Source organism: Coregonus clupeaformis, unplaced genomic scaffold, assembly GCF_020615455.1.
Source record: "Coregonus clupeaformis isolate EN_2021a unplaced genomic scaffold, ASM2061545v1 scaf0386, whole genome shotgun sequence".
NCBI classification, from domain to species: domain Eukaryota; kingdom Metazoa; phylum Chordata; class Actinopteri; order Salmoniformes; family Salmonidae; genus Coregonus; species Coregonus clupeaformis.
Window position 1 is genome coordinate 252,051 of NW_025533841.1, and position 15,020 is coordinate 267,070.

Here is a 15,020-nt window from a genome sequence, read left to right on the forward strand (position 1 = left end):
TGGTGAAAAGTTCACTTTAAATGCAAATGAAAGGCTTGGGTTTGTGTAATATGTTTTTGTGTAAGAATGCCTCAACTTTTTAATATTGGCATTAAATAATTACTGAATGTTTCACTGAGCACTGCTGTCCTGCAGTTTGTGTTAAAATATATCGCGATGGTTACAGGAAAAAAAAGTATGGCACAGCCCCACCGAGAATATTTTTCACCAGCCGCCACTGATCTTGTCAATGATCTCAAGGCAGCTGGGACCATAGTCACCAAGAAAACAATTGGTAACACACTACGCCGTGAAGGACTGAAATCCTGCAGCGCCCGCAAGGTCCCCCTGCTCAAGAAAGCACATATACAGGCCCGTCTGAAGTTTGCCAATGAACATCTGAATGATTCAGAGGAGAACTGGGTGAAAGTGTTGTGGTCAGATGAGACCAAAATCGAGCTCTTTGGCATCAACTCAACTCGCCGTGTTTGGAGGAGGAGGAATGCTGCCTATGACCCCAAGAACACCATCCCCACCGTCAAACATGGAGGTGGAAACATTATGCTTTGGGGGTGTTTTTCTGCTAAGGGGACAGGACAACTTCATCGCATCAAAGGGACGATGGACGGGGCCATGTATCGTCAAATCTTGGGTGAGAACCTCCTTCCCTCAGCCACGGCATTGAAAATGGGTCGTGGATGGGTATTCCAGCATGACAATGACCCAAAACACACGGCCAAGGCAACAAAGGAGTGGCTCAAGAAGAAGCACATTAAGGTCCTGGAGTGGCCTAGCCAGTCTCCAGACCTTAATCCCATAGAAAATCTGTGGAGGGAGCTGAAGGTTCTAGTTGCCAAACGTCAGCCTCGAAACCTTAATAACTTGGAGAAGATCTGCAAAGAGGAGTGGGACAAAATCCCTCCTGAGATGTGTGCAAACCTGGTGGCCAACTACAAGAAACGTCTGATCTCTGTGATTGCCAACAAGGAGGGGTCAAATACTTATTTCCCTAATTAAAATGCAAATCAATTTATAACATTTTTGACATGCGTTTTTCTGGATTTTTTTGTTGTTATTCTGTATCTCACTGTTCAAATAAACCTACCATTAAAATTATAGACTGATCATGTCTTTGTCAGTGGGCAAACATACAAAATCAACAGGGGATCAAATACTTTTTTCCCTCACTGTATAACTAGGAATAAAGTGATTAGGCAACAGGATAGATAATTAACAGTAGCAGCAGCGAATGTGTTGAGTCAAAAAAGTTAGTGCAAAAAGGGAAAAAATGCAGTAGTCCGGGTAGCAATTGGTTAACTATTTAGCAGTCTTATGGCTTGTGGGTAGAAGCTGTTCAGGATCCTGTTGGTTCCAGACTTGGTGCATCGGTACTGCTTGCCATGCGGTAGCAGAGAGAACAGTCTATGATTTGGGCAGCTGGAGTCTTTGACAATTTTTAGGGCCTTCCTTTGACACCGCCTGGTATAGAGGTCCTGGATGGCAGGGAGCTCGGCCCCAGTGATGTGCTGTAGCGCCTTGCGGTCGGATGCCAAGCAGTTCACATACCAAGCAGTGATGCAGCCAATCAAGATGTTCTCAATGGTGCAGTTGTAGACCTTTTTGAGGAAATCTTTTCAACCTCCTGCGGGGGAAGAGGCGTTGTCGTGCCCTCTTCACGACTGTGTTGGTGTGTGTGGACCATGATAGATCCTTAGTGATGTGGACACCAAGGAACTTGAAGCTCTCGACCCGCTCTACTACAGCCCCGCTCCACTCGGCCCTTCGTTTCCTGTGGTCCACGATCAGCTTTTTTGTCTTGCTGACGTTGAGGGAGAGGTTGTTTTTCCTGGCACCACACTGCCAGGTCTCTGACCTCCTCCCTATAGGCTGTCTCATCAGGATCAGGCCTACCACAGTCGTGTCGTCAGCAAACTTAATGAGGATGTTGTAGTCGTGCACGGCCACAGGGAGTACAGGAGGGGACTAAGTACACACCCCTAAGGGGCCCCCGTGTTGAGGGTCAGTGTGGCGGATGTGTTGTTGCCTACCCTCACCACCTGGGAGCAGCCCATCAGGAAGTCCAGGATCCAGTTTCAGAGGGAGGTGTTCGGTGCCAGGGTCCTTTAGCTTAGTGATGAGCTTGGAGGGCACTGTGTTCCTCTTGTCCAGGTAGGAGAGGGCAGTGTGGAGTGCAATAGAGATTGCGTCATCTGTGGATCTGTTGCGAAGGTTTGTGAATTGGAGTGGGTCCAGGGTGTCTGGGATGATAGTGTTGATGTGAGCCATGACCAGCCTTTCAAAGCATTTCATGGCTACAGGTGTGAGTGCTATGGGGTGATAGTCATTTAGACAGTTTACCTTGGCGTTCTTGGGCACTGGGACTACAGTGGTCTGCTTGAAACATGTAGGCATTACAGACTGGGTCAGGTAGAGGTTGAAAATGTCAGTGAAGACACTTGCCAGCTGGTCAGCGCATGATCTGAGTATGTGTCCTGGTAATCCATCTGTATCCTGGTAATCCGGCCTTGTGAATGTTAACCTGGTTAAAGGTCTTACTCACATCTGCTACGGTGAGCGTGATCACGCAGTCGTCCAGAACAGCTCATGCTCTCATGCATGGTTGTGTTGCTTGCCTAGAAGCGAGCATAGAAGGCATTTAGCTCCTCTGGTAGGCTCGCGTCACTGGGCAGCTCACGGCTGTGTTTCCCTTTGTAATCCGTGATAGTTTGCAAGCCCTGCCACATCTGAAGAGCGTCAGAGCCGGTGTAGTAGGATTGGATCTTAGTCGTGTTTTTACGCTTTGCCTTTTTGATGGCTCGTCAGAAGTTGTAGCAGGATTTCTTATAAGCGTCCTGATTAGTGTCCCGCTCCTTGGAAGCGGCAGCTCTAGCCTTTACAGTGCGGATGTTGCCTGTAATCCATGGCTTCTGGTTGGGATATGTACGTACGGTCACTGTGGGGACAACATCGTCAATGCACTTATTAATGAAGCCGGTGACTGATGTGGTAAACTCCTCAATGCCATCGGATGAATCCCGGAACATATTCCAGTCTGTGCTAGTGAAACAGTCATGTAGCTTAGCATCCGCTTCATCGGACCACTTCCATATTGAGCACGTCACTGGTACTTCCTGTTTTGAGTTTTTGCTTGTAAGCAGGAATCAGGAGGATAGAGTTATGGTCAGCTTTGTATGTGTTTCTGTGTTTGGAGTAAAGGTGATCTAGAGTTTTGTCTCATCTAGTTGCACAGGTGACATGCTGATAGAAATTGGTAGAAATTAGATAAGCCATTACTTCTGTAGCTACAGTACAACATGGTCCTTGGTCTTCAGTCTACGTTACAGGAGGCCCAAAGCCATATTTTGAAAACGGCTTCTATGTCTATAACAACCTTAAAGCTGCCAATCCTCTCATTTCAGCTAAAATGCTTTTGTCTCTGAGCTGAGTGAGCTTCAAGCATATTTCTCTCTCTCTCTCTCCCTTAGGATCATTCCCTTCCTCCACTCTTCTACCCTTCCAGCTCTTCATCATTCCATCACTGCTACAAAATCATCTGTTGTAGTTTTCTTCTGACATTCCCTCATTCTTTCTCTTCACAATTTAACTAAATTTCTGTCCCTAATTTCAACATTTCATTTCAGCAACCCTGAATGTCCACTTCCACTAGTTTGAGTTGTCTACTTCCCATTTGAGTGTCTTGTTAACCAAGAGGAGCTGATGAGGCGCTCCTGGTGTTTTAGGAGGAGTGAATGTTTAGGAGGAGAGTCACAAAACATATTCTGTGGTGCTGTAGACTCAGCAACAGCCCCCCACTGAGTCAGGGCATGGCCACCATGAGCTCTGCCTGGGATCTGACAGGGATTTGGCCACCGTGGGATTACACCCTGAGTGGGGATTACGGCCATAATCCCTCCCAATCCCAGTGGATGACCATGGTTGGGTGCTGTTCTACTGGGTGTTTGAGAGCAGAGCAGAGTGATTGGTGGGAGCAGGCTGGAGTCGTAGCGTCTGTCTGTAGTCTGGCTGTAGTCTAGGCAGGGAGAGGAAAACCACCAGTGGATTGTGAGGCATGGAGGTCAAGATGTAGTTGATTAATCTGTTTCTGCTGGACTAGAAGGAATATAGGAGCATGTCGTGGCTCTTCTGGGCCGGAAGGATAGTGCCATGACTCCTGGCAGTTCAGTTCAGTTCAGTATTATCTCCAGTTGAGTGTGTGTGTGTCCGGGAGGCAACGTGCTAATAGTTAGTGTGGCATGGTTCTCTGTGTCTTTAGAGAGTTTGACTGCAGCCATTGATCCTGCTTTAGATTTGCTGCTGAGCTGTGAAGAGCTGTACTAACAGCTCACCCTAACCCCCTTCCCCCTTCCCCCTCACCCCTCACCCCACACACACTCACTTTAACCCCACACACCCTCCTAGCCCCTCCCCACCAACCAAGGGACCCTCCTCCTAGCCCCTCCCCACCAACCAAGGGACCCCTCCCTTCCCTTCCCCCCCTCCTATTTGGTGTGTGTGAATGAGAGCCATTGTGTGAGCCACACTCCTGCCCTGGGGCCGCCCACTGCTGCTGGCTGCTCTCTGCTTCTTTCCCCTGGAACTTGAGCTGGAGCTCAGATCAGATGCAGAGCCTGCCCCACCTTGACTGTCAGTCTGTACCCTCCTGGGTCCCAGCAGCAGCAGCAGCAGGAGGAGGAGGAGGAGGAGGAACAGGAGGAGGAGGAGGGGGGGAGTGGAGTACAGCGGCCGTGTCCTCCTCGTTGGGCTGCTGCCGCCGGCGTCTGTTAGGCAGCACTGGGCGCTACGTCCTCCAGCACACACCACACGGCTCACCAGAGGAGACAGAGGCTCTTTGGGAGCCCGGACTAGGACCAGGACAGGGACACACAGTCAGACACACGGCAGCAGCCATGGAAGTGGAGGAAGGGAGCCGCGGTCCGGGAGGAGGGATAGGGCCAGGAGATGTAACGGTCCACAAGACCAAGAGAGGGGAGCGGAAGAGGCAGGAGCTACTGGCCTTAGCCCTGGGGGTCAAGTTGGGGAGCAGGGGAACGTTACTCTGGAAGCCTCTAAAACTGTTGGCTTCCTGTCCGCAGATCACCACGTCTCCTCTGGTACGGCACAGCACCCTGAAAGACTGCCCCTCCGAGAAGCAGAGCTCCTACGACAAGGTCCACAACTTCAAGGTGAGCCGGTTTGTTTGATTTAACCTTTTTAAAGGAGGATGTGGTGAGGTACTGGGAAGGAGGGAGGGAGGTGGCGAGAGTTGACTGCATTAGGACCTGTAGGAGGGCTGCCTCTCTGTAGATTCTCTGTTCAAAGCTCTGTTTGAAGCTCTTTTACCTCAGGAAATGATTCTGCTCCTACAGGCAGCGCTGCTTGTCCATGCAGGGTCTGTGAGATAAGTTCTGTCAGGTTGATCTGAAACTTAAAAGCAATGTCCCTCAAAGTGACAAAGTAACCGACTCTTTGTATTTGCCTAGTGAGCTGCCTGCTTGTCGCTAGACTGGCTACCGTTAGATACCGTTATAACACCGAGAGACTGATGATATTATTCATAATCATGTGCTTTCATGATGAAAGATGTCTTGTGGGCACGTCCAGCTGTCAGCCATATGTCTAAATCTATCGACTGAGCTAAATGGATATGGCGTATGTTTTAACCCATTGACGGCTGTGAACATTGTCTGATTTTTGAGCACTTTAACCTCTTTGTTTCATAATAATATGCCATTTAGCAGACGCTTTTATCCAAAGCGACTTACAGTCATGTGTGCATACATTTTTACGTATGGGTGGTCCCGGGGATCGAACCCACTACCCTGGCGTTACAAGCGCCATGCTCTACCAATTGAGCTACAGAGGACCACATGCTCATGCTGTTGATTTTCTAAAACAGAAATACAGTTGTAACATTTTGAATACAATCAATGATTCTGCTCTTGAGAGAGAGAACACAACAGTAGGACAGGTGACCTAACCTGCCCTGGGTCTTACTCACCTACAGAAATACAATGAATGAAAGTATTCACAGATCTTGTCTGTTTGCGGATATGTGTGTGTGATTTTAGAGTTACAATGTTTGTTTAGTGAGAGCGAGAAGGTGTGTGTGTGATTTTTAGAGAGTTACAATGTTTGTTTAGTGAGAGCGAGAAGGTGTGGTGTCTCTTCCAGACTCTAATCTATTGCTGTGATGTCTCACCCTTCCATAGGTTCATACGTTCCGAGGGCCTCACTGGTGCGAGTATTGTGCCAACTTCATGTGGGGTCTCATAGCCCAAGGGGTCCGTTGCTCAGGTAACCTGCTCTTCCATTCATATATCCCAACACTGCTCACTGCTCACCTAGCTACCATCAGCTGGGAGTGTAATCAAACACTAACCTGGGAGTGTAATCAAACACTGACCTTTCATGGGTACTTCATCACATTAGGGCACCGTCCCAAATGTCACCCTATTCCCTATGTAGTCCACGTGTGTAGGGCTCATAGGGCTCTGATCAAAAGTTGTGCACTATATAGTGAATAGGATGCCATTTGGGATGAAAGCCTAATGAAAAATAAATAAATAACTCCAATCCCTGATCAGAACTAGGTGTCCTGTTAACATCCCTCTGGGCAGAAATGTATTAAGTCAACATTTTCAACAAATCATCCATGTAACCAGGTTCTATCTAATTTTATCCCAAATCAACGATACGACTTCCAAGTTTGATTTATTTCAAGAATTCACGTTTGCTGACAACTCGATCAAATATCAATCAAATTGGACAACTGATTGGACGTCTTTGTCCGGTTGGGTTGCATGTCATATGACTAATTGTAACACATGAGATGTCAAACTTGAAATGCTTAACAATTAATTTATTTTTAAACACAATGACAATAAAAAGGGTATTACAATATTACGTCCAAGCCTGGATCATGTCATGGAATGTATAGTCTAGTAAATTTGGTCAGTTCCATGTAAATAAATGGTTGGAGGAGGCCTGTGAAATGTGGTAATTTAGCATTCCTCAGTGACACCTGGGACAAACCAGTTCCCCCTGCAACTATGGCTGTCAACTATTTATAAACAAGACAGACGCACACAGAGAGCTCAAAAGGTACATCAACGGGACACACCCAGTCAAGCAAAGACATCCAAACACTGTATCCACAAAACTGCAACTGCAACCAGGCTGTCTGGCCGTGCTGTCTGGCCGTGCTGTCTGGCCGTGCTGTCTGGCCGTGCTGTCTGGCCGTGCTGTCTGGCCGTGCTGTCTGGCCGTGCTGTCTGGCCGTGCTGTCTGGCCGTGCTGTCTGGCTTTCTTGAGCTCTTTGTAATGGAGATCCTTTTAATGACTGGTTTTAATCCCTGTTTCAGTGCTTCAGTACATGGGGAAAATATCTCAATACTGTATCATTCCAATCCTGAAGTTAAATTGAGTGAAAAGGGACACGTTAACAGTAGCTGTCCTTGGAGCTTCCTGCCAGATAAAAGGATGTAATATTTAGGGTTGCAAAGATTCCGCTAAATTACCAAAATTACCGGAATCTTTGGTAATTTTGGTAATTATCATTAACTTTGGTAATTTACACTTGAACATAAAAAAATATATAAAAAAAAATATATATATATATATATATATATATATATATATTATATAAATGTTTTATATCTTTGTCCATTAGTTTCTAGTGGATAGACCATATCGTTGATGAGAAAATAGCCTAATTTAATGCTAAAAGCATCTAATCAACAATGGCATTATTTTCAGTTAACTCTGCAACTCTTCCAACTACTGACTATGCAACACATCAAACTATTTAATGGTACCAATGGTATTCACTAAGTTGCTGGTTTATATTTAGGATCATGTTTTACAGCGTTGTCATTGTATTTTTTCATTTTCAAATCCTCTTATTTGATTATTTTATGTTTTACATGTAATAAGTCCACACAGAGGGCCAGAGATAATTACAGATACCTGTGATAATCTGAAGTACCGAAAAAGGGCCACTAGATGTCTTGTGATAAAATAAAAACTTGAAAGTTACCAAACTTCTGGTAGTGTACTGGTAAACGTAGAAAGTTTCCAGTAATTTAACCGCCCTTTGCAACCCTAGTAATATTGATCAAGAGCCCACTCCACCTAATGATTCCACTGATAATTTCTGTGCTAATCAATAATGTTGTATCCTAATGAACGTGTTGAAATGTTTGTTGGCTGAATAACCGATCAGACTGGTCCAGTGAATTATAGGGTTCATACACACAATAAAAAGACATTACAGACATTTACAATTTAGCAAGACTGTAGCACAATTGACGGTAGTAGACATTACAAACATTTAACAAGTAGACAAGTGTCTCCCGAGTGGCGCAGTGGTCTAAGGCACTGCATTGCAGTGCTAGCTGTGCCACTAGAGATCCTGGTTCGAATCCAAGGGCACATTTACGTCATTTAGCAGACGCTCTTATCCAGAGCGACTCACAAATTAGTGCATTCACCCTATAGCCAGTGGGATAACCACTTTACAATTTTTTTTGGGGGGGGTAGAAGGATTACTTTATCCTATCCCAGGTATTCCTTAAAGAGGTGGGGTTTCAAATGTCTCCGGAAGGTGGTGAGTGACTCCGCTGTCCTGGCGTCGTGAGGGAGCTTGTTCCACCATTGGGGTGCCAGAGCAGCGAACAGTTTTGACTGGGCTGAGCGGGAACTATGCTTCCGCAGAGGAAGGGGAGCCAGCAGGCCAGAGGTGGATGAACGCAATGCCCTCGTTTGGGTGTAGGGACTGATCAGAGCCCGAAGGTACAGAGGGTTCTATTATTGCCTGGACACAATCCTGACATGGATGTGTTTAACGGAGGACTAACTCTGCTGTTTTCGCTGTAGACAGATGGTTTGTTGTTCAGTTATTAGCCATGCTTATAAGCCCCAGGCAAACACTGGTGTCATCAGACAGCCCTGTGCCCTATGGTAATCAGGAGAGATTTATTTAGTACTTCCAGTTCTCTCTGAAGCAGTCCTTCTCTAACACACAGAGATACACAACTCATGATTGTCTTTCTATCCTCATTGTTTCTCTCTCTCTCTCTCTCTGTTCTTTCTCTCTGTTCTCTCTCTCTGTTCTCTCTCTCTTTCTCTCTGTTCTCTCTCTCTTCCTTCTTATCTGGCATGTTTAACTTGTCCTCTTCCTCCCTCTCCCCATCTCCCTCTGTCTCTCTCTCTCTCCATCTTTATCTGTTTCTGTCTGTCAGTCTCCCTTTGTCTCTCTCTCTCTCCATCTTTATCTGTTTCTGTCTGTCAGTCTCCCTTTGTCTCTCTCTCTCTTCAATCTCTCTGTGTCTCAGCGTCTGAGAATAAGGAACCCCGGTCAGCAGAGCAGTAATAATGCTGGGTACTTGTTGGTAGTAAAAACGCCACTACCAGTGATGAATGATTCAGCTGGATGTTCTTATTGAGTCAGGGAGCCTCCCAAGGACAGTAAAGGCAGGCAGAGCAACTTCAACCTAGGCTACATTCCTGTGGCATCTCCCAGAGAGGCAGCTTGTTCTATCTTTCTCACGGTGTGTGCGTGTGCAGGCCAGTGATGCCGCACAAAGAGGCATTCCCTTCCACCACAATGTGTTCCGCTCTCTTGCCACCAGCTGTCCAAGACCCTCTGCGTGACTAGAACCACAACACTGACCAACAGCCAAGACGTGACACCCCCCTGGGGACAGATAGACTGTGACGTGGCCCACCATGGCATATTGAAACAGCCTGGTCTTACCCTAGCTGGCTGAGCTGGCTGGGCTTTCTCTCTGAGATTGGGGTTGATCACTGTACTAATTGTTACCTCTAACCACTCTGTATTGTGTTACAGTCTTACATGTTGTTTTAGAAGAAGTCGACCATAATCATATAAGATTAGAAGATTTGAATAAATCCTTTCCGTATGGGTGAGTATTTTAACACTGACTGACTACCTCTCTGACCTGTGGTTTCCAGACTGTGGGCTGAATGTACACAAGCAGTGCTCCAAGCTGGTGCCCAGCGACTGCCAGCCAGACCTGCGCAGGATTAAGAAGGTGTTCAGCTGTGACCTCACTACCCTGGTCAAGGCCCACAACACCACACGGCCCATGGTGGTGGACATGTGTATCAAGGAGATAGAACTACGAGGTACAGATCCGTTTACCAGCCATTCAGGTTCATTCAGTTTAGAATGTTTCTGGGACATTTAAGCCGGGTTCACCCTGCATGTTGTTAGCCAAGGGCTAAGCTGAAAGAATATTCAACTTCAAGGTGAAAATGGATGTCTGTGATTGGTCCTGAAAAAAAATAGATTTGTAGAGGGTACAGGAAGTAGAGTTAACCGACTCTCTGTGTTACTGCTTGCAGGTCTGCAGTCTGAGGGCCTCTACAGAGTGTCTGGCTTCTCAGAACACATTGAGGATGTGAGGCTCTCCTTTGACCGAGGTTTGTGTTAAATTCATTTCCTTTGCCTCTGGGCTAAGATCTGGTTTAAGGTTATATGAGACATGAAAGTCCATAGGTTCAAATGAAAAGCACAGGAGAGCCGTATCAGACCGCAGGATGTCGTTATGTGCGGTGTAAAGGGCATATATATGTTGCATTGTGGGAATTGTAGTGAATATACTGCAGTCTGGTCGGTACATAACGTGTCCTGTGTGTCATCTCTGCAGATGGCGAGAAGGCAGACATCAGTGCCAATGTGTACAATGACATCAACATCATCGCTGGAGCTCTGAAGCTCTATCTGAGAGACCTGCCCATTCCAGTCATCACATTCCACGTGTACTCCAGATTCATACAAGCTGCAAGTACGTACTCCCATACTTATTCCCACAATTAGCTCAATGCACCCTGGGTCTCCAGCGCAATGACTGATAGCGCACTGAGCGAAAGGCTAGGCAATAGCTTGGGGAGCTAACGAAAATCTTCAGGTCTTAGGCGCGGTTATTTATCAGGTGAATGTAACTAATAGTAAGTAACACTTCCTCTGGTAGAAATTCCCAACCCAGACACCAGACTGGAGGCCATCCATGAGGGGCTGCTGCAGCTCCCGCCAGCCCACTACGAGACCCTACGCTACCTGATGATGCATCTCAAGAAGTGAGGATACACACACACACACACACACACACACTTAATCTGCTCTTCATGGGGTTGAATCAGTGATGTAGTCTTATAAATATACAGTTGAAGTCGGAAGTTTACATACACTTAGGTTGGAGTCATTAAAACTTGTTTTTCAACCACTGCACAAATTTCTTGTTAACAGACTAGTTTTGGCAAGTCGGTTAGGACATCTACTTTGTGCATGAAACAAGTCATTTTTCCAACAATTGTTTACAGACAGATTATTTCACTTAAAATTCACTATCACAATTCCAGTGGGTCAGAAGTTTACATACACTAAGTTGACTGTTCCTTTAAACAGCTTGGAAAATTCCAGAAAATGATGTCATGGCTTTAGAAGCTTCTGATAGGCTAATTTACATCATTTTAGTCAATTGGAGGTGTACCTGTGGATGTATTTCAAGGCCTACCTTCAAACTCAGTGCCTCTTTGCTTGACATCATGGGAAAATCAAAAGAAATCAGCCAAGACCTCAGGCAATTGTAGACTCCACAAGTCTGGTTCATCCTTTGGAGCAATTTCCAAACGCCTGAATGTACCACGTTTATCTGTACAAACAACAGTACGCAAGTATAAACACCATGGGACCACACAGCCGTCATACCGCTCAGGAAGGAGACGCGTTCTGTCTCCTAGAGAGGAACGTACTTTGGTGTGAAAAGTGCAAATCAATCCCAGAACAACAGCAAAGGACCTTGTGAAGATGCTGGAGGAAACAGGTACAAAAGTATCTATATCCACAGTAAAACGAGTCCTATATAGACATAACCTGAAAGGCCACTCAGCAAGGAAGAAGCCACTGCTCCAAAACCGCCATAAAATAGCCAGACTACGGTTTGCAACTGCACATGGGGACAAAGATCGTACTTTTTGGAGAAATGTCCTCTGGTCTGATGAAACAAAAATAGAACTGTTTGGCCATAATGACCATTGTTATGTTTGGAGGTAAACGGGGGATGCTTGCAAGCCGAAGAACACCATCCCAACCGTGAAGCACAGGGGTGGCAGCATCATGCTGTGGGTTGCTTTGCTGCAGGAGGGACTGGTGCACTTCACAAAATAGATGGCATCATGAGGAAGGAAAATTATGTGGATATATTGAAGCAACATCTTAAGACCTCAGTCAGGAAGTTAAAGCTTGGTCGCAAATGGGTCTTCCAAATGGACAATGACCCCAAGCATACTTCCAAAGTTGTGGCAAAATGACTTAAGGACAACAATGTCAAGGTATTGGAGTGGCCATCACAAAGCCCTGACCTCAATCCAATAGAAAATGTGTGGGCAGAACTGAAAAAGCGTGTGCGAGCAAGGAGGCCTACAAACCTGACTCAGTTACACCAGCTCTGTCAAGAGGAATGGGCCAAAATTCACCCAACTAATTGTGGGAAGCTTGTCGAAGGCTACCCGAAACGTTTGACCCAAGTTAAACAATTTAAAGGCAATGCTACCAAATACTAATTGAGTGTATGTAAACTTCTGACCCACTGGGAATGTGATGAAAGAAATAAAAGCTGAAATAAATCATTCTCTCTACTATTATTCTGACATTTTCACATTCATCCAAACTGACCTAAGACAGGGAATTTCTACTAGGATTAAATGTCAGGAATTGTGAAAAACTGAGTTTAAATGTATTTGGCGAAGGTGTACGGAAACTTCCGACTTCAGCTGTACATGTAATGTTGTTGTTTCTCACCTTTCTGAACGATGTAATAATGATCTTTCTCTCAGGGTCACCATGTTTGAAAAATACAATTTCATGAATTCTGAGAACCTGGGGATTGTGTTTGGTCCGACGTTAATGCAGCCACCTGAACAGAACGCCCTGGCCACTCTGAACGACATGAGGCATCAGAAACTCATCATACAGCTCCTGATAGAACATGAAGACGTCTTGTTTTGAAGGACTGGAGCCCTGTCTGTTGCTGGGAAGGAATATGACTTTTTATTTATTCCATACCAGAGGAATCTCAAGCCATCATATGTCTGTCATCATATGAAGTGTAAAAATTCCAAAATGTTTCTTCTCTCCCATAAGCATGACTGTTTCAGTTGAAGTTGAGTCTGTGGTACGTCAGTTAGACATCATGTCTTGTTACATTAAGGTCAAAGGCCATATTCTCCTTAAGAGGAACAAGGTATTGGATACATCCCAAATGGCACCCTATTTATTACTTTTGAACAGGTCCCATAGGGCTCTGGTTAAAAGTAGTGTGCACTATATAGTGAATAGGGTGGCATTTTGGACGAAGCCATTGATTCCAGCATTTTCACACACCTTTCATGGCGTCAGGTAGCCTAGCAGTTAGTGTTGGGCCAGGAACCGAAAGGTCGCTGGTTTGAATACCCGAGCCGACAAGGTTAAAAATCTGATGTGCCCTTGAGCAAGGCACTTAACCCTAATTTGCTCCAGGGTCGCTGTAGTACTATGGCTGACCCTGTGAAACAACACATTTCACTGCCCCTTTCCAGTGTATGTGACAATAAAAACATATATTTTTTTCATAAATGTAGCATCATCACATTACCACATTCTTCCTGGTTGATGTCTGTCTGCTTATTGATTGTCTGCTCAAGTGTGTTCGTTGTGTGCTTATTGGTTAATGAGTCTCTTTGTAAAGGGAATGCAGGTTAAATCTTGTTTGATCAAATCAGATATTTTTTGTGTTGACTCAGTAACTGTGTGATCCTATAGGGTGAGCTATGGATGGATGGTCTATGAATGAAGCACTTTTTATTTAGCAAAGAGTGTGCTGATGAATTTATTTTGTAAAGATGTTTTTATGTAAATGTTTTCAGCATCATGTGCTTTTTTTTTTCTTAAGCTGATAGGTTGTCAAGGATGTGCGATGTGTTCCATTGTCAAAATGCAACATAACCCCAAAAGGAATTGGTGAACAGAGCAGTTTAAACTTGTAAGGAAATGCTTAGAAACTTATTTTGAGTGGCACTGTTGAAGTTACATTTGCAACTGTTAGCTGGTACTAGAAAAATGGTCCTAGTTATAGTATATGGTTTGGGTGAAATGTGTGTCTGTGCCTAAATGTTTACAGAAAACTATTGAATCAAACCTCCCATTATTTGAAATTGATACATGGAATGGGTAAATTAATTAATATAATATATATTACAACTGTGGAATACCATGGTGTAAAAAAAAAATACATATATATACTGAACAAAAATATAAACGCAACATACAACAATTTCAATGAATTTACTGAGTTACAGTTCATATGAGGAAATCAGTCAATTGAAATAAATAAATTAGGCCCTAATCTATTGATTTCACATGACTGGGTAAGGGCGCAGCCATGGGTAGGCCTGGGAGGGCATAGGCCCACCCACTTGGGAGCCAGGCTCAGCCAATCAGAATGAGTTTTCCCCCACAAAAGGGCTTTATTACAGAGAAATACTCCTCAGTTTCATCAGCTGTCCGGGTGGCTGGTCTCAGGCGATCCCGTAGGTAAAGAAGCCGGATGTGGAGGTCCTGGGCTGGCGTGGTTACAAGTGGTCTGTGATTGTGAGGCCGGTTGGACATACTGCCACATTCTCTAAAATGACGGCGGCTTAAAGTAGAAATGAACATTCAATTCTCTGTCAATAGTTCTGGTGGACATTCCTTCAGTCAGCATGCCAATTGCACGCTCCCTCAAAACTTGAGACATCTGTGGCATTGTGTTATGTGACAAAACTGCACATTTTAGAGTGGACTTTTATTGCACCCAGCACAAGGTGCACCTGTGAAATGATCATGCTGTTTAATCAGCTTCTTGATATGCCACATCTGTCAGGTGGATGGATTATCTTGGCAAAGGAGAAATACTAACAGGGATGTAAACAAATTTGTGCACAACATTTTAGAGAAATAAGCTTTCTGTGCGTATGGAACATTTCTGGGATCTTTTATTTCA

General features: G+C 45.0%; 1 protein-coding gene across 1 annotated transcript in view; it reads left to right on the forward strand.

The window, feature by feature from the left end:
• LOC121558330 (beta-chimaerin-like) overlaps positions 1-13,468 on the forward strand; it is a 48,378-nt gene extending 34,910 nt beyond the window's left edge. The window contains exons 7-13 of the mRNA XM_041871731.2: positions 5,073-5,162; positions 6,189-6,273; positions 9,952-10,125; positions 10,345-10,422; positions 10,650-10,787; positions 10,974-11,079; positions 12,838-13,468. Coding sequence (XP_041727665.1) covers positions 5,073-5,162; positions 6,189-6,273; positions 9,952-10,125; positions 10,345-10,422; positions 10,650-10,787; positions 10,974-11,079; positions 12,838-13,009 — 843 coding nt within the window. The 3' untranslated portion in view covers positions 13,010-13,468. The remainder of the gene's footprint in view (positions 1-5,072; positions 5,163-6,188; positions 6,274-9,951; positions 10,126-10,344; positions 10,423-10,649; positions 10,788-10,973; positions 11,080-12,837) is intronic.
• Positions 13,469-15,020: the final 1,552 nt, after the last annotated feature.